Source organism: Oncorhynchus clarkii, chromosome 17, assembly GCF_045791955.1.
Source record: "Oncorhynchus clarkii lewisi isolate Uvic-CL-2024 chromosome 17, UVic_Ocla_1.0, whole genome shotgun sequence".
In the NCBI taxonomy this organism is placed as follows: domain Eukaryota; kingdom Metazoa; phylum Chordata; class Actinopteri; order Salmoniformes; family Salmonidae; genus Oncorhynchus; species Oncorhynchus clarkii.
In genome coordinates, this window is record NC_092163.1 from 42,961,053 (window position 1) to 42,981,461 (window position 20,409).

General features: G+C 44.1%; 1 protein-coding gene across 1 annotated transcript in view; it reads right to left on the bottom strand.

Annotated features, from left to right (window-relative positions):
* The window catches only part of LOC139370881 (receptor-type tyrosine-protein phosphatase gamma-like), a 266,165-nt gene that overhangs the window by 32,006 nt on the left and 213,750 nt on the right, over window positions 1-20,409 (bottom strand). Inside the window, exons 7-13 of the mRNA XM_071110735.1 lie at window positions 15,545-15,702; window positions 10,965-11,163; window positions 6,411-6,595; window positions 4,397-4,505; window positions 4,164-4,213; window positions 3,235-4,003; window positions 382-520 (exon numbers count right to left, since the gene is read on the bottom strand). Of these exons, the coding sequence (XP_070966836.1) occupies window positions 382-520; window positions 3,235-4,003; window positions 4,164-4,213; window positions 4,397-4,505; window positions 6,411-6,595; window positions 10,965-11,163; window positions 15,545-15,702 (1,609 nt within the window). The remainder of the gene's footprint in view (window positions 1-381; window positions 521-3,234; window positions 4,004-4,163; window positions 4,214-4,396; window positions 4,506-6,410; window positions 6,596-10,964; window positions 11,164-15,544; window positions 15,703-20,409) is intronic.

Consider the following 20,409-nt stretch of genomic DNA (forward strand, 5'->3'; position numbering starts at 1 on the left):
GTGTCTGTGAGGACCACTAGGCCCCGGGGCCAGTGTGATTAGGTAAAGGAGCGAGAGGAGGGCTATCTGTTTCTGTGACAGAGTTGTAGAGGAATTAATTGACAGCTGTGACTGAGCAGAGCAGTGGGAATGAGGAGATAAAAGGGACCCCTGATCACTTGGAGTGGAGGACAACATGGTGCAAATCAATCTTCTGCCCTGAGAAGGCTTTCATTGTCTTATAGTGGCAAACCAGACAAATGTTAAAGACACAGTTTGTCTGAGCTCATTAAGCAAGGTTGGTTAAGAGAGACACTACCACCCACCCACCCACACACACACCCACACACACACACACACACACACACACACACACACACACACACACACATAATATCTTACCTCCAGTAGACCAGGACAGCCAGTAGCATGATGAGGCAGAGCAGAGTGAGCGCAGAGACCACCACCAGGGGGAGGATCCACTCCATCCTACCCACCCCGGGGTGAGGGCTGCGGGTCATGTTGGACACACTGGTCCTGTCTGGAGGGGTGGGGGTGGAGGGATGGAGGTGGAGACTTACAAACAAAACACTTCAACACATTTACATACAAAACACTTTAAAGCTTGAATCCTTAATCGAAACAAAAACAAAGCCTCTGTTTTGGTAAAAAGCTGAGGGATTGGCCTGGAGAATATAACTCTCAAATACATAGACATAGCTATGGGTGCAAGGACTGACCATCCATGATATCAACATGATAGTTTTTACCATGTTTTGAGGCTAGAGGGTGTTTGTTTACACTTACCTTGGTGACAAACATTGGAGTACATCAAGCATATATTGTGGGTTCTGTTGGGGTATGACAGAACTAAACTCATGAGGTATTTGAAGGACCACATGTCAGTCAATAGGAAAAATCCTTGTGCTCTTCGGTAAAATGTTTATTTTGGAGGACATTTCAGCAGAAATGTTGCAGGTAGGGAGATTCAATTCCCTAGTGAGACACCAAGGGAGAACGGAGGGGTGTATTGCGAGAGGAAATGACAGAATGATGATTTACTGGGAAAGATGGGTTGATCTGTGGCTGTCTGAAGGGGAATTGATGAGTGTTGGAATAATTATATATACACAAATGTAAACTAAAATGTTTGAGGTCCTCCATTCAGGGATGAGGGTGGGATGTTTTGCGTTTCTTATTTATGTTTTGTGGTTTGGTTTCATGCGGTGTGTGCTGGCCCTGGTAGTTATGGGTGCGCATGGGCCTCCCGAGTGGCACAGCAGTCTAAGTCGTCCGGGCCAGGGGAGGGTTTGGCTGGCCGGGATTTCCTTGTCCCATCTCGCTCTAGTGACTCCATTGCGGCGGGCCGGGCACCTGCAAGCTGACCTCGATCGCCAGCTGTACGGTGTTTCCTCCGACACATTGGTGCGGATGGCTTCCGGGTTAAGCAAGGAAGAAGCAGTGCGGCTTGGCAGGGCCGTGTTTTGGAGGACGCATGGCTCTCGAATCTTGGTAAGCTACTCCTGTGTATATTTGGCCTTGTGTTTAAGGTTATTGTTCTGATGAAAGGTGAATTTGTCTCCCAGTACCTGTTGGGAATCAGACTGAAACAGGTTTTCCTCTAGGATTTTGCCTGTGTTTAGCTCTATTTCGTTTTTTTTTATCCGAAATAATTACCAATGAGAAGCATACCCATAGCATAATGCAGCCACCACCATGCTTGAAAATAGAGTGGTACTCAGTGATGTTGGATTTACCCCAAACATAACACTTTGTATTCAGGGCATAAAGTGCATTTCTTTGCCACATTTTTTGCAGTTTTACTTTAGCGCCTTTTTGCAAACAGGATCCGAGTTTTGGAATATTTGTATTCTTTAGAGGTTTCTTTCTTTTCACTCTGTCATTTAGTTTAGTATTGTGGAGTAACTATAATGTTGTTGATCCATCCTCAGTTTTCTCCCATTACAGCCATTCATCATTCATCTTTGTGACTGTTTTAAAGTAAAACATTTTTTAAATAATAATAACTCGTATTTATAAGTTATATTCTTCAAGAATCAATGGGTACATACTGTATATATATCGTTAAATCCCAAAATCATAATTAAGTCCAAAAATGGTTGTAGCAATTAAGGATTTTAGCTTTAACACACATACCAATTCAATACATAAATAACACACAAAACAAAACAAACACTTTCACACAAAAACACAAATCCACCTGAGATTATTCCAACTATTTGGGCCACTCCAGGATACCTCAGCCATCAAACAACCAGTTCCACTTGAGGACAAAAAATGAGCTCTACTTTAAAAATATATCTAATCTATATTTATACATATACAGACAATTTGAGTGAGTCAGACTCATCAGGATGGTAAAGTGACTAGGTTTACCCTCAGGCGGGGGGCACGACTCAACTAAATGGATCCGTTAATTCAGAAGGAATAAGGAAATGTATGATGGAGCATCCACAAACACATTGTTATTCATAAAACAAATACTCTGGTTACTACGTTCTCTGTTTTCTCCCTGGCAGGAACTCAGGCAAGCAGGCAGTTTGTTCCTGAAATATGCCTCAGAGAATGTCCCAAACTAATGGTCCCCAGGCTAGGTAATGGCCCCTCAGGCTGTAGAATAGTTCCATTACTTTCTCTAGGGCTCTCTGGGTGGTATTATGGTAGCACTCAGAAATTGAGCTATTTATCTCTGGCTATAATGTAGCATTGCCACATACTGAAGCAGGAGCTGATTCCAAGGCTAATGTTTCAAATGTGCCCCTGCCTGTCTCATATTTACTGTTGATATGCACATCTATAATAACACAGACAGTTTAATATGACAAGCTGCAGAAGGGAGAAGTGGGATCCAGAAAACTAAAATGACATTATACAGGTCTAAATATGGTGAAGAATATCTCAAGTGCTAAAAAGAGGATTATAAACTTGGTGGTTCGAGCTCTGAATGCTGATTGGCTGACAGCCATGGTATATCAGACCGTATAGCAGGGTTATGACAAAACATGTATTTTTACTGCTCTAATTACGTTGATAACCAGTTTATAATAGCAATAAGGCACCTCAGGGGTTGGTGATATATTTTCAATATACCACGGCTATGAGCTGTATTCCAGGCGCTCTGCTTTGCGTTGTGCAAATAACTGCCCTTAGCAGTGGTATATTGGCCATATACCACTCCCCCTTGGGTCTTATTGCTTAAATCAAAGATTGGGCTATACAGATAGTTCTACTCACCAGTGTGGACAGAGAAAGGCCAAAGGCTCTTCTCTTCCCCGCTAGTCTTTGGGGAGCGTGTTGGGCTCTGGGGAATCTGTATCTCTCTCTCTTCTGTGTCATTCTTTGGCTCCACAGTGGGCCCTGTGTTACTGTCCACTCTGACCAGTTGGTCCTCCCCTCCACTTATTGGCACTGTGGTGCTGTTAGCAACAGGCTCTCCCTGCCCCTGTCCTTTCTCTTTGGCTGTGGCTGTGGGGGTGAGGGCGGAAATGGGCTCTTTGACCACAGTGTCATTTAGATGCATCTCCACCTCATCAGGCGTTGTCTTGTTATTCTTCTTCCTCCTCCTGTCGTCTTCCCCTTCATCCTCCTCTCCCTCTCCCTCCTCCGCCTCGTTCTCCCTGTCCACCCCCGCCTCCTTCTCCTCTGTGGGGGTGTCCGTGTCAGAACCACCCTGAGGGGCTGCGGGGGGCTTGGTGGAGGCCTGGGGCTGGGCAGGCTGGCGACTGGGACCCGGGCCGGGGTTAGACCCAGGGCTGGCTGCAGGGGCCTGGGTGGGCCAGAGAGAGCCAGGCAGGGAGGAGATGACCCCTCCGCTGAAGCCCAGGCCGGCCAGAAGGGTGCTGGTTACCACCGATGCTACCGTGGCCTGACTGCCGCTGGACGAGGGGCCCATGCCCCCTGTAGCCATTGAGACGAAGGAGAAGGGGAGGCCAGAGGAGGTCCAGGTAGAGGATCCGGAGCTTATGGGAGCCATGTCTGCCGAGGAGGCTGGGGAGACAGTGGGCTGGGGGAGGGAGAGAGAGACACAGAGAGAGAGAAAGACAGAGAGTGAGAGAGCGAGAGATAGTCAGTATCACATCATATCAAATCATGCTGGCACATCACAAAATAAATGACTATGTCGCCATCGTCTGGACAACACAAATGATGTCCACTTCCCTCACCATTCCAGTTTTCACTATCCGTGTTCCCTCAAATATCCTGGTGGTGTTAGCTGGAATAGCAAACAGAGGAAAATGTTAGACATGCATTTGAAACAAAGACAAGTGTCTGATGTTAGTATTAAAGTAACTCTATTCATTTTGAAGGTCAAGATTATTTGGAGGTTAGGATTATGTGACTCCATTCATAGGGCTGTACTGTATACGCTGTGGTATGGTGTGTGTGGTGTGATTACCTCTGAAGAGCAGTGTCTGGCTGAAGTCACTGCGTAGGTCTCTCTGGCACACCGCCTGGACTCTGAACAGATACAGGATGTCTGGAGACACGTGGGTTATCACCGCCTTCTGTAAATTGATCACAGCGAGAGAGAGAGAACGAGAGTCAAGAAGACAGACTGCCACTGAGACCTGTAGATATGGGCTAGCCACACTACAGTACATCAAAGGCCTAAGGAAACAATTCACAAATGATTTACAATCTGTGAGTGTCAATACCAGCAGCTCACAGCCATGTTAGGGATCTATGGCATCTGCTTTATCCTCACCTAACCCCTACCCCTCTTTGTGTCCTCACGCACCCCTCACTGTGTCCTTAAGACCGCAAGGCCCTCCAGCGGGTGGTGTAGACGGCCCAGTACCTCACTGGGACCGTGCTCCCAACCATCAAGGACATCTACTCGAAACAGCATCATCAAGGAACCCACACCCCAGCCACAAGCTGTTCACAACCTTACAGTCGGGCAGACGGTATCGGAGCATGAGGTCTGATACCAACGGGCTCAGAGACAGTTTCTATCCACCAGCCTTTAGACTGCTGAACACTTGAACGGGACTGACCACCTGCTCTGATTCTCTGCACCTTAGCACACATGCACTCACGTGCACGTGCACGCTTGCACACGTGCGCACACGCACGCGCGCGCACACACACACACATTCATGCTACACACACACACATCACAACCGCTGCTACCAGACTCTAATTATACCGCTCAGTTTATATACTTGACCCCCTTTCCCCAATACACATGTCAAAATTGGACAATAAATTGTGCCTTCCTGTATTATACTTATGCTAAAATGTTTATTCTATTCTACTGAGCCATTTACTTTATGTACGTATTCTTACCTTCTATTATTTCTTAATGTTGTTGCATTGTGGAGAAGGAAGCACTTCGTTGGACGATGTATACCATGCGTTTCCCGCACATACGACTAATAAAAGCCTGAAACTGAAACGTACCGATCCCTCACTGTCTGATGCAGCAGAAGCCATTCTGGTTAAAGTTAATTCTATTAGAGATGGTCTCCAGAATGGAAGGTTATTGCATTGGCCGAAGGGGAGATGAGAGAAGGGGGAAGTGAAACTAAGGGCTTGAGTGGTTTTCAATTGATTCAATTGTGATTGCAGGAAGCCTGCGGGTCCCTGATGTGACCCTGCTAAGGGGGTCCGGGTACGGAGATTGAAAATAAAAATGAAAATGAAGTGGGCAGAGAATAGAAAGAGGGGGCTGACGAGAGGGAGGAGAAGGAGGGACTTGGCAAAGGAAGAGAGAGAGAGAGCGCGAGAGAGAGAGAGAGATGGTGGTGATTGAGTGTAGCCAAAGAGAGATTGATGTCAAGGAAATGTCTCTGCATCGTCTCTCTTCAGACAGCATCTCTCCTGCTGTGTATGTTCATTTAAATGAAATGATCGTTCAAAGCCTCCTCTGTCTGGCCTCATCTCAAAATGTATTTTTAGAGGATGAAAGACATCAGAGTTGGGCGCTTTAGTCTCCATTTGGCACGTCTAAATAATCAACACATCCAAGTAACTCATGTGAGGGCAGGAAATATATCAACAAGCAGACTGCCATGATGTCTTTAAATATAAAAAAACATGACTTCACCCAGTTCACAGATTATAGTCACCGTATCAGACTCTCACCTCTCACTGACACTGGAGGGAGTTGAGCCCACCAACAGACGCATCACAGTGGGAGTCATCAGTGCAGTGTGTGTGAGACAGGCTTGGAGTGTCTATTTCTAGGTGACTGTGACCGACTGACAGACGCACTCGTTTTTTTGTGGTCGACCTGAACTGACCAGGACCTAACTATGGGCTATAACTTGGACACGGAGTTGCTCCTGGTCAGATCACAAGATTAGTGAAAACTCCTGGTCCTGAGTATGGCAGCTGAATAGTTTCTTACCGGGGGAAAACTCTTGCTTTCTTGTAAACTGCAACAGTGTTGTCTAACTGTGTCTCACCATGTTCTGGTCCCCAGTCTTGGTGAAGGTCTTCTCGTAGGCCACATCACTCTTCACCCAGCTGTAGGAGACCATGAAGCTGGTGATAGGCGGGTGGTAAACCACTAGCGGGCGCTGCCAGCTCACCACCAGGGCAGTGCCATTCAGCGGCTGGATCTTCATGTTGACCGGGGCACTGCTACAGACTGGTGAGGAAGGGAGAGGGATGGAGGGGGGAAGAATGAGGAGAGGGATGGATTGAGAGAGGAGAGAGGAGAAAAAAGGTAAGCAAATGAGTCATAAGTCACATAAAAACCACCCTGGGTGGAAGAGAATAGAAGAGAGAGAGATATAAGAAGAGGTGAGAGAGAGAGAGAGAGAGATATGAAGAGGGGAGAGAGAGAGATAAGAAGAGGGGAGAGAGAGAGAGAGAGAGAGAGAGAGAGAGAGAGAGAGATAAGAAGAGGGAGAGAGAAAGAGAGAGAGAGAGAGAGAGAGAGAGAGAGAGAGATAAGAAGAGGGGAGAGAGAGAGAGAGAGATGAGAAGAGGGGAGAGAGAGATATATAAGAAGAGAGGAGAGAGAGAGATAAGAGGATAGAAGAGAGAGATAAAAGAAGAGTGGAGAGAGAGAGATATATAAGAAGAGGATAGAAGAGAGAGATAAAAGAAGAGGGGAGAGAGAGATGTAAGAAGAGGCGAGAGAGAGATGTAAGAAGAGGGGAGAGAGAGAGAGATATATAAGAAGAGAGAGAGATAAAATAAGTGGGGAGAGAGAGAGAGAGAAAAGAAGAGGGGAGAGAGAGAGAGAGAGAGCTGTAAGAAGAGGGGAGAGAGAGAGAGAGCGAGCCTTGCAGGGCTTGTTTTTCTTACAAATGAAGCAATGGTGACACCGACAGACAAACAGGTAAAAATAGAAGGCCTTGCTCGGAGCGGCGGACTGCTGGCTGTGTTCACATCATAGCAGTCCGAGCTGATGATGGCAAGCGGTGTGTGTGTGTGTGTGTGTGTGTGTGTGTGGTTCATATCTCTTTATCGGGACCTAAAATCCCCAAAAGGCCCCACAAGGATAGTAAAACATGGACTTTCCCACATCCCCATGAGGACAAAGGACAGTGGTGGAAAAAGTAAAAGTGAAAGTCACCCATTAAAATACTTCTTGAGTAAAAGTCTAAAAGTATATGGTTTTAAATATACTTAAGTATCAAAAGTAAATGTAATTGCTAAAATATACTTTAGTATCAAAAGTAAAAGTATAAATAATTTCAAATTCATTATATTAAGCAAACCAGATGGCACAATTTTCTTGTTTTTAAATTTATGGATAGCCAGGGGCACACTCCAACACTCAGACATAGGGTTCGTAAATTCGCTCTGTCTATATACTCCGATTTCAGAGCCCTTTCGTCTGAGTGTGCCAGAGGGCAGAATAACAGATTAATTTATCAACACTCAACACTCCTTGAATACGGCCGGTGTCAGTAAACATCTGCAAAAAAGTGTAATTAAATTGTTGTCAGCAGCACAGTTACAGTCTGGATAACATGAAATTGAAAATAACGAACTCAGAGTAAAACGGTCAGAGTGAGGTGTTCCCTCATTTGTGTCTGGAAGTAGCTAGCAAGTTAGCCAATGATAGCTTCGGTGCTTGACTACTGTTGTGAGGTCAGAACGCTTGAATCAACCCTACTCCTTGGCCAGAGCATCCAGTGTGCGCTCTGAACGCTCCGAGAGCGATACGAATGAAAAATCTGACAACGCTCTGAATTTACGAATTCTCGGAGCGCCAGATTGAATTGACGAACACACCTGTAATTTACAAACAAAGCATTTGTGTTTAGTGAATCCAACAGATCAGATGCAGTAGGGATGACCAGTACGGATGTGTGAATTGAAAAATGTTCCTGTCCTGCTAATCCTTCAAAATGTAACAAAGTACTTTTGGGTGTCAGAGAAAATGTATGGAGTAGAAAGTACATTATTTTCTTTAGGAATGTAGTGAAATAAAAATAAAAAAGATGTCAAAAATATAAATAGTAAAGTAAAGTACAGATACACCAAAAAAACGACTTATGTAGTACTTTAAAGTATTTTTACTTACGTACTTTACACCACTGCTATTTTAACCTTAAGGACTAGGTTTAGGGTTACAATTAGAGTTAGGGTTCTAATTAGGGTTAAGGAAATGGGTTAGTGGTTAGGTTCATGGTTAGGGTTGTGTGTGTGTTTGTGTGCATGTGTGTGTGTTGAGTGCGTGGGTTGCAGGCAGGCAGCCTGAGGAGTAGCTCAATATTTTATTACTGTCTGACTGCTGACTCATCCAGCTGTTGGTTTCCTGAGGAGTAGCTTCAAACAGACTGAAATAACACATAAGCTTATAAAGACACTAGCCCCAGGCCTTAACACACAGGGCTCTGGCATAGTCCAACCAACCAGTCTCTGGGGTACTGGATGGAGGGATGGAAGGAGGAGGGATGGAAGAAGGAGGGATGGAAGAAGGAGGGATAGTGAGATGGAGGGGTGGAGATAGATAGATAGATAGATAGATAGATAGATAGATAGATAGATAGATAGATAGATAGATAGTTTGGAGCCATGGAGAGATGGAGGAATGGAGAGATGGATGGGTGGAGGAATAAAGAGATGGATGGAGAGACCCGTGGCTGTAGACTGGAGGAGGACAACACACATCTATAGACGGCCACCTCAAGGTGTTTTCCTTTTCATGAGGAGGCTTCCCAAGCCACAAGAGCCATAACTACTTATCTGGCTGCAATACAACCATATCACTTTGTTTACATGAGAAATTGAACATCATGACACATATTCTGAGCGGTACAAGTTGGATAAAACAAGGCTTGGTTTTCAATGGCTGCAACAGTGAAACCAATAGAGGCATAAATACAGATTCAAAGGAAGTAGTACACACATTCAGAATCACTCAAGGGGAGCCACTATTACACTGATGGTAAGGCAAGCTGTGTATTCTATAACCATTGCCATTTCCTGTGTATGAAGGAATCCTTGAGCAGTACTATACATAACCTCAAGGTGGTGCTGTAGGCCACAGTATGGCTGGGTGGAAGTTTCACCATACAATTATTTCAGGTCTACAGGAGTGCATAATTACACCGTGGCACGGTCCGTGGTGATATCATTAGAATATGGAAAATATTAGTCACTTCTTGTATTCTATCCGTGCTGGCTTTTGCAGGCTTCCTGAGATATGAAACAGATAAGTGGGAGCAGCCATACAGGATGCTGTCAATTTGCCTAAGTTAATGTTTTTTTAAGTTTTTTTTTAGGTGTGACGCCATTACGTCCAGCTGGTTTTATCAGACCAATGGAAATGCAGTTTAATGGAAAAGCACCATAGCAGGTAAATGTCGCAACTATTTTGTAAGCAAACTTTCTAAATCATTATACATATGATGTATAATATATTAAATTGAGATGGGGTGTGAGGGGGGTGAGAGAGAGAGAGAGAGAGAGAGAGGCATGCAGGGAAAGAGAAGGGAAGGAGAAGGCATAGCGAGTAGAGGTGGGGAGGATGAAAAAGAGATGGTTAGGTTGAGAAACACACTGTGACTGATGCCTAATGGAAGTCCTCGGTTACTGCTTCGAGAGCTCGACACTACACATGTCATTCACCAGTTGAGGGCATTATGACCCTCATCACCACCATAATCATCATTCACCGTATCATCCGCAAGCCAGAAAAGAGGGCACAGACACACATCTCTCCACATTCAGAGCAGAGGAGAGGAGAGAAGAGAGGAAGAAAGGAGAGGAGGAGAGGAGTTAAACGCAGAGGAGAGCAGCTCCCTCATACTAAACCCTGTGTTCAGAGTCGTCTTATGAGAGTGAGGAGAGAGAAAATGGGACAAATGGAGGAGAAAATGGCGATAGAAAGATGAGAGGAAGAGAAGGGAGAGAAAACAAGATAGAAATGAGGGAGAGTGTGAGGGAGGAGAGAGAAATGAGAGATACATTAATAATATAAAGAGAGAGAGAGAGAGAGAGAGAGAGACGTTTGTTGGTCCAGGACTTGTTCCACCCATCCCCTCAACTGACATAATTGCCACAAAAGCAATTTCACAACTTAATATGTATGGCTTTATTTTTAGTGTGCATATTAATGATGAATACTGCTGCAGCCCATTACAGCGCTAGCTCCCACTTCATCACAAGCGCACCTGATCAATTCTCTCGCCGAGCCACACTCAAAACAAAGAGAGAGCCCACGTTTAAAGAGGCAGGAGCCTTTCTGGATGGACGGACTCAAGCGGTTTTAGCGGCGCCTCAACTCACAACGTTTGTGATGGAAAATAACGCGAGAAAAAAAGAGAGAGAAAGGCAATACATAACTGAAAGTCTGTATGAGTGAGTGAGTACGAGTTAATACATGTATGGAAAGGGACTGAGTGACAGAGTGAGAGTCAGCGTAAGGTCAGATCAGATGTAGTGTGGTCCCTCTGGATGAGTCCGTAGTGCAGTGGGTGTCCGTCCCCAGGCTGTCAATCAGGCGTCTCTGACTCACTGACTGACTGACTAGAAGAGACTGTGTAGTGTGGTACCTCTGGATGCGTCCGTGGTGCCATCTGTACCCAGTCCCAGGTTGTCGGTCTGGTCCCTCTGCCAGGCATCTTTAACTGCAGACTTCAACACCTCCCGGTTGTCCAGGTCCTGGAGGGGTCTGTAGTTGTTTCTCAGGTATTCTACTGACTTCACATGGTCCTGCTGCTCCGTGGTGAAGATGGAGTAGAACGCCTCCAGCTAGACACAGAGAGAGAGGGAGCAAGAGAGAGAGATATAGTCTTCGGTAAGGCATGAGCAGGGGTGGTTGCGCGCGCGTGTGTTTATGTGTGTTTGCGTGTGTGTTGGGTGGAAGGGGTGTCCCTGAAGTAAAGGACATGAACGGGCTGCTGTTCCGCTCAAATGGCCCGAGGAGTGTGGAACATTTCAATGGGCTGAATTTGCTGACATGGATCGCTTTGACTGATTTCCTACAGAGCGCTGTAATGACTACACATTAAAGATCGGCTGGAATCATGGACACACAGAAAAATGAATTACAGATTCATAAGAGACCATCTGTGAATGCCATAAAACATCGCAGAACACAGTCAATACTTTCCATCCCCCTAACCAATACAGAACAAAGGATTTGTCCTCTGCTGCAAGTTTATGGACATATCTTGTCCGGAGCTCTTCAAATATGTACTGTACACTCGAGGAAATAATATGTGGATATGTCAATACATGCGTGTATAACCAACCAAGTGTTGGACATACAGTACAAAGACATTAAACAGCCCTGGTTTGGTGCGTAATAGTCAACCTGGTGTCAGAGGGGATTTAAAAGCCTGCACCACCCTGGGTGCAAGTTTTGGTTCTTGCCCTAGCACTACACAGCTGATTCAAATAACCAACCCATCGTCAAGATTAGATTATTTGAATCAGCTGTGTAGGGCAAAAAACTAAACGTGCACCCAGAGGGGGCCCGAGGACAGAGTTTGGGATAGCCTGCTATAGATAGTACAAGCCTATGGGAAAGAGTAGTTTTGGCTGCGACGGAGGTTACTGTATAGAGAAGGTTTTCAAGATGTTTGTGGGGGCTGTGCTTTGTGGTAATTTGGCCAGGTTCCGGTGGAGTTTTCTATGCGGGCTAAACTGAAATGCAACACTTCAGTGTAGATCTGATCATGGATGTGGTGGCATTTCGGGGGGGGGGGGAGCCCAAGAGCCCAAGAGCCCAAGAGCCCAAGAGCCCAAGAGCCATGCTTTCTTTGGAGGGGTGGATTGAGGATTTTGCTCAACGGAGAAGTATATATATATATTTTTTATCTTAAAATCAATGTTGTCACAGTTGCTTCTTGTTGAAGAGGCAGCTGCTAACGTTAGCTTGCTGTAGCTAGCTATTGTCTTCCTCCGTATCTGAATGAATTTGTGGCTATTTCTTTCGTTCTGGCAAAATAAGAGAGCTAGATTTTGTTTGTGTAATGCCATATGTCGATAACATAGCTAAGTTTGTCACTGGTATGGGCTAGTAAATATCCTAAACCTAGCCAGCTAGAAGGTGATAGCCACAAGCTAAAACCGGGGAGAGAGGGAGGAGATAATTCACTTCCTGTTTAATCTAATCTGCTGTTAGCTTGCAAATGTTCACTCAAATACTTATTTCCACATGTAATTGATCAAATTAGATTTGTATTCTATAAAGATTGTAATTGTGTGAATATTGTAGAAAAATCATCACAGCCATTATCGATACTAAAAAGTAAAGTTCCACCTACAGTTTACCATGTACAGTAGACTACAGGCAATATGTTCCTCCACCATGTACAGTAGACTACAGGCAATATGTTCCTCCACATTGTACAGTAGACTACAGACAATATGTTCCTCCACCATGTACAGTAGACTACAGACAATATGTTCCTCCACATTGTACAGTAGACTACAGGCAATATGTTCCTCCACCATATACAGTAGGCTACAGGCAATATGTTCCTCCACATTGTACAGTAGGCTACAGACAATATGTTCCTCCACCATGTACAGTAAACTACAGGCAATATGTTCCTCCACCATGTACAATAGGCTACAGACAATATGTTCCTCCACCATGTACAGTAGGCTACAGGCAATATGTTCCTCCACATTGTACAGTAGGCTACAGGCAATATGTTCCTCCACCATGTACAGTAGGCTACAGGCAATATGTTCCTCTACATTGTACAGTATGCAACAGGCAGTATGTTCCTCCACCATGTACAGTAGGCTACAGGCAATATGTTCCTCCACATTGTACAGTAGGCTACAGGCAATATGTTCCTCCACCATGTACAGTAGGCTACAGGCAATATGTTCCTCCACCATGTACAATAGGCTACAGACAATATGTTCCTCCACATTGTACAGTAGGCTACAGGCAATATGTTCCTCCACATTGTACAGTAGGCTACAGGCAATATGTTCCTCCACCATGTACAATAGGCTACAGACAATATGTTCCTCCACCATGTACAGTAAACTACAGGCAATATGTTCCTCCACATTGTACAATAGGCTACAGACAATATGTTCCTCCACATTGTACAGTAGGCTACAGACAATATGTTCCTCCACATTGTACAGTAGGCTACAGGCAATATGTTCCTCCACCATGTACAATAGGCTACAGACAATATGTTCCTCCACATTGTACAGTAGGCTACAGGCAATATGTTCCTCCACATTGTACAGTAGGCTACAGGCAATATGTTCCTCCACATTGTACAGTAGGCTACAGACAATATGTTCCTCCACATTGTACAGTAGGCTACAGGCAATATGTTCCTCCACCATGTACAGTAGGCTACAGGCAATATGTTCCTCCACCATGTACAGTAGGCTACAGGCAATATGTTCCTCTACATTGTACAGTATGCTACAGGCAATATGTTCCTCCACATTGTACAGTAGGCTACAGGCAATATGTTCCTCCACATTGTACAGTAGGCTACAGACAATATGTTCCTCCACCACGTACAGTAGACTACAGGCAATATGTTCCTCCACATTGTACAGTAAACTACAGGCAATATGTTCCTCCACCATGTACAGTAGGCTACAGGCAATATGTTCCTCCACATTGTACAGTAGGCTACAGGCAATATGTTCCTCCACATTGTACAGTAGGCTACAGACAATATGTTCCTCCACCATGTACAGTAGGCTACAGGCAATATGTTCCTCCACATTGTACAGTAGGCGACAGGCAATATGTTCCTCTACCATGTACAGTAGGCTACAGGCAATATGTTCATCCACATTGTACAGTAGGCTACAGGCAATATGTTCCTCCACATTGTACAGTAGGTTACAGGCAATACGTTCCTCCACCATGTACAGTAGGCAATAAGTTCCTCCACATTGTACAGTAGGCTACAGGCAATATGTTCCTCCACATTGTACAGTAGGTTACAGGCAATACGTTCCTCCACCATGTACAGTAGGCAATAAGTTCCTCCACCATGTACAGTAGGCTACAGGCAATAAGTTCCTCCACCATATACCATAGGCTACAGGCAATATGTTCCTCCACCATGTACAATAGGCTACAGACAATATGTTCCTCCACCATGTACAATAGGCTACAGGCAATATGTTCCTCCACCATGTACAATAGGCTACAGACAATATGTTCCTCCACCATGTACAATAGGATACAGGCAATATGTTCCTCCACCATGTACAATAGGCTACAGACAATATGTTCCTCCACCATGTACAGTAGGCTACAGACAATATGTTCCTCCACATTGTACAGTAGGCTACAGGCAATATGTTCCTCCAACATGTACAGTAAACTACAGGCAATATGTTCCTCCACCATGTACAATAGGCTACAGGCAATATGTTCCTCCACCATGTACAGTAGGCTACAGGCAATATGTTCCTCCACATTGTACAGTAGGCTACAGACAATCTGTTCCTCCACCATGTACAGTAGGCTACAGGCAATATGTTCCTCCACATTGTACAGTAGGCTACAGACAATCTGTTCCTCCAGCATGTACAATAGGCTACAGGCAATATGTTCCTCCACCATGTACAGTAGGCTACAGACAATATGTTCCTCCACCATGTACAGTAGACTACAGGCAATATGTTCCTCCACCATGTACAGTAGGCTACAGGCAATATGTTCCTCCACCATGTACAGTAGGCTACAGACAATATGTTCCTCCACCATGTACAGTAGACTACAGGCAATATGTTCCTCCACCATGTACAGTAGGCTACAGGCAATATGTTCCTCCACATTGTACAGTAGGCTACAGGCAATATGTTCCTCCACCATGTACAATAGGCTACAGGCAATATGTTCCTCCACCGTGTGAGTCATAAAAATTACAATATTGCATTCGGGGCTTTCCAGCAGTTTTTATATGTGTGGAGCATAAATTGTCCAATTGTAAACTAACAAATAATTTTGAAAGTTACATAAATATCTGTTAGAGTCCATTACCTGCTACCCGGACTATAATGTTTGATACACAGAGAAAGAGAAGGAGGAGGAGGAAGGGGAGAAGGAGGGGAGAATGGGAAAAGTAGGTGGGTATATAGAAACAGTGGGATGATAGTGTGTGTCTGTGAATGTGTAACTGACCTGTGAGTGGGAGAGGAAAACGGGTCTGGATAAGACGATCCACTCGACCACCTTGCTGCAGGGCGGGATGGTGAGAGAGCCTGTGTACCGGTAGTAACTCCCCAAAGATGACGGTAGCAGATCCCTCAGGACGAAGGAACTCAGGAATGTCTCCTTCTCTGGAGGATGGAGAGAGAACACATAAACACATATTTACACAGAGAAAGACACACTAACACTGCATCCTTCTCTTAAACAGCCACCACTAACATTGAGTGGCTGCTGCCAACACACTGACACTGACTCAACTCCAGCCACTTTAATAATGGGAATTGATGGGAAATGATGTAAATATATCACTAGCCACTTTAAACAATGCTACCTTATATAATGTTACTTACCCTACATTATTCATCTCATATGCATACGTATATACTGTACTCTATATCATCGACTGCATCCTTATGTAATACATGTATCACTAGCCACTTTAACTATGCCACTTTGTTTACATACTCATCTCATATGTATATACTGTACTCGATACAATCTACTGTATCTGCCTATGCTGCTCTGTACCATCACTCATTCATATATCCTTATGTACATATTCTTTATCCCCTCACACTGTGTACAAGACAGTAGTTTTGGAATTGCTAGTTAGATTACTTGTTGGTTATTACTGCATTGTCGGAACTAGAAGCACAAGCATTTCGCTACACTCGCATTAACATCTGCTAACCATGTGTATGTGACAAATAACATTTGATTTGATTTGATTTGATTTTGCACATCAACACAGAGAAACACATTCAAAAACAGCCATACCCACAGCCAATATACAGTACACACTCAGCGACCCACACAATGTAAACAAAGTGCAGGCATAATTATTCCCACATAATTAAATAGAAAACATACATTATATTGTATCTTTACGCCTTTTTCAATCACCACATGTTTACAATATGGTGGATTTATTTACCCCACATGTCTAGTATTTCATTTTAAACGAGGTAGAAAGTTCTGTGTTTATCAACAGCTGACATACAGTACCAATCAAAGGTTTGGACACACATACTCATTCCAGGGTTTTTCTGTATTTTGACTATTTTCTACATTGTAGAATAATAGTGAAGACATCAAAACTATGAAATAACACATTCATTCTTCACCAAGGTCCGGAGGTCAAAATGTGTAAAAAAATATATTTAAAAAATAGTTATCCATCCATCGCTTTTGGAATTTTCATGGTTCCCTGACTGTCTAGTTTTTTTTAGCAAGCTGGGTAGAGTGACGAGACTATAATTGTAGTAGGTCCATTATCAATTCTACACAGTTTCAATTTGAAATAGTCATTTGTGACCCGTTTTAAGAAGCTAGGTGTATGTCGCACATCACTACTTCACAGGTAAGGCATTTGACAGTAAACATTTTTTAATCAAAATGAGTTATTTGGCAGAAATGCTTTCTGGAACATAAAAAGGTGTATGCCATCTGGAATTGTTATTGCTTTCTGGAATAAAAAAAAGGTGTATGTCATCTGGAATTGTTATTGCTTTCTGGAATAAAAAAAAAGGTGTATGCCATCTGGAATTTTTATTGCTTTCTGGAATAAAAAAAAGGTGTATGTCATCTGTAAATATAAATACAATTGTTAGACTAGTTGGTTGTGCCACGGAAAAAGCCAAGAACCTTCCCGCTAGCCATGATTGGCTGATATAATAGTAGGGCTGGACATGCCGTGAGATGACGTCGGATTGATCTGCCATGTAGCATGCTTCTGTCTATAACATGAGCTGCTCAGTATTGTGTAGATAATTCTTGCTACCAAGGCTTTTTTGAAATATACCATAGAGAACTGAATTGCAAAAGTGTTGATACTGCTCTCAACATTTCTGCCCTAAATTTAACAGCAACTATCGACAAAGATCAGTGGGAAAAATGTGTGATGGACTACTTTCTGGAGGACGATCTTGCCATGCTGACTCTCTCTGACTCAGAAGATTAAGAAATCCCTCATTTAGGTAAAAACATTTTAATTGAACCAGACAATGTAGAGTCTTCTGATGACAGTTATGGGGAATAAATGACTATCAACAGTGTTGTTTTCACGGGAGAAGTTGACCAAGTTTTGATATCAAATGAGGAGGGAGTCGAAAAGAGAACACAAAAGGCTGTTGTATAAAACATCTGTCTACGGATTACATCTTCAAACTAAGGGCAACCATGGTATCCATGACAGAGGAGAAGCGTTCATCTATGTATACAGGTAAGAGTCTAGATACATTTTCTGATATTATACATTTGTAATTTTGTCAAAGTCATTTTCATTGCAAGTTAAAACGTACTGTTAGCTAGCTAGCAAACGTTAGCTGGCTGTCTCGATCGTATGATCTCTGTAGTAATTTTATTAGTATCTCAGAAAGCTATTTGCATTGATAGTTATAGCCTAATGTTAGCTAAATAGCTAACATTGAACCTAGTTGGTTAGCTTTAGCTACCTGCAGATTCATGCATGGTGGCTAGCTATGACAATCAGTTTGTATTGCTAGTAATGTGGGTTGGCATTATGGTTCATTGTTTAGCTCACTCTGTTCAGCACATGGCCTCACATGTGAATCATTAGAGATGGGTGGGGCTAAACTTAAGAGGGTGTGAACGATGCTGAATGGGTGTAGACAAAGACGAGCTCTCCAGTAAGTGTACCAAAACATTCAACAGACATTTTCTCAAAATTGAGGTTCAAAGCGGAATTATTTTCCATTATTCCTAAACTGCAGTGTATGGTATACAATTTTCTAGCTCTGAGTCCCTACTTTTTTCCAATGTCAAAATAAAAATAAAAACATTTAAAATGTTGCTACATAAGTCCGAATCAAGGTGGTGGGTCACATTTAAATGTCGATTGAGATGGGTTTTTTTCTGGGGAAAAACTATTTGTGCCAGATTGAATTGGCTTGTTTGACACATTTGATGTAGGGGAAGTAAGGTAACTACGATCTGGAGACAATCTGGCATAGTAAAGTGGAGGCTGAAGACAATTTAGGTTAGTAAAGTGGAGGCTGACGACAATCTGGGGTAGTAAAGTGGGCGCTTGAGACAATCGGGGGTAGTCAAGTTGGAGCTAGAGACAATCTGGGGTAGTGAAGTGGGCACTAGAGAAATTCTAGGGTAGTAAAGTGGAGCCTGGAGACAATCTGGGGTGGCAACAGGACACTAAACTTGGGGTTCAGATATAAACCATGTCATCTGGTACTTGGAAGAACCTTCTAACTGTCATGTGGGTTTCTATCGAAGGATGAGAAGGGCGCTTCACTGTGGACTATGGCGCGTGGGTGGGACATGGGACGGGAAAGTGGGCGTGACTGTACAACACACTTATCTGAACGGAAGCACCTTTCCGTTCCCGACATAGTGAGCTGCTACAGTATTCACCGCATCTCTACTACCCGCCTGCCCTCAGACAGCACAGCTGTATCGTGGCACTGCCTCAAACCTGCTGATGGATGGATGGCTGGGGCTAATAAGCTAGCGGAAACCCTGCCACCGCCACCCCGCTAGAAGAGAAGACATTAAATGTGCATCCCAAATGGCACCCTATCACCTATGTATTGCACTACTTTTGACCAGAGCCCTATGGGCCATGGTCAATAGGGCTGGGGTCAAAGGTAGTGCACAACGTAGTGAATAGCATGCCATTTGGGAAGCATCCTAATTACCCAGCCAGAGGGCCAGGAGCCTCCCTTGGACCATCAAAACAACACCACAACCCAGGCTGACCGGACCCAGCCCTTCCTCCAACAAGGAGGGCCTCTAGATTCAACACAAGTCTGAATGCTCAACACCGAGGGCGGTTTACCGGATCCCTATTCCTGATCTAAAAACACTTTAATTGGAGATTCTCTACTGAGCATGCTTTTAAATCCTAGGAGAAGGCTTGATCTGTGTTCGGGAGACCATGTGTAGTGGCTTGATTGGCCTACCTCACAGAGTAACCACTGTAGACATCTAAATCAAGCGATACCACCTGCATGCTAGCCCCATTTTTGCCCTGTTCCAGCCATGGCAAATCATCCAGTATAGGGAGTCAGTGTAATGAATGGGAGAGAGACCCAGAGAAGCACGAAAGATAGAGTTGTGTGAGATTAATCAGCATGAGTAAAGAGGTCTGCATTTTACGGCTATATGCTCACAGTTTATTCCGTTCCTCCATTAACACGTCTTCTCTTCGTCTCTGAGTTGACCCACATAAAGAGAACCACGTCAGTAGCACATTGTTAAACCAGCCGTATGTGTTGGTACACACAAAGCGTGCAGGCACACACACACACAGCTGCATGGCTCAATAGAGCCGTGTGTGTGTGTGTGTGTGTGTGTGTGTGTGTGTGTGTGTGTGTGTGTGTGTGTGTGTGTGTGTGTGTGTGTGTTTGTATGCAGATGGACCAAAGTATTATGGACACATGCTAAAGCACATTTAAATGGGCAGGTGGAGACACGACATAACGCATGTTTGTAGAGACACCAGCTTCCAACCACACTCCGCTCGCAGCTCACACCAACTCTGATTTCATACAACATGCACTGCAGCTAGGCACATCTGTCTCCCCCTAGCATTAAAGATTAATGGTGCAAGCAAGCGTGCATCTGATGTTGCCGCTGTGTAAGTTCTCTCTGTCTGTGTGTGTGTATGTGAGCAAGCGATAGAGCGTTGACTAATTGAGGCTTAGATGCAATTAACTGTTCCGTCTCTTCTTTGTGGCGCTACACAGAGAAGCAGGGAGCGGTGGTAGCTCACTGTGCTGCCTTCATCTTGATGCAAGACCGGGCTCAGAGCTTGTGGTCATACTAATTTGAGAATAAAAAGGAACACCAAGGTTAAGTAT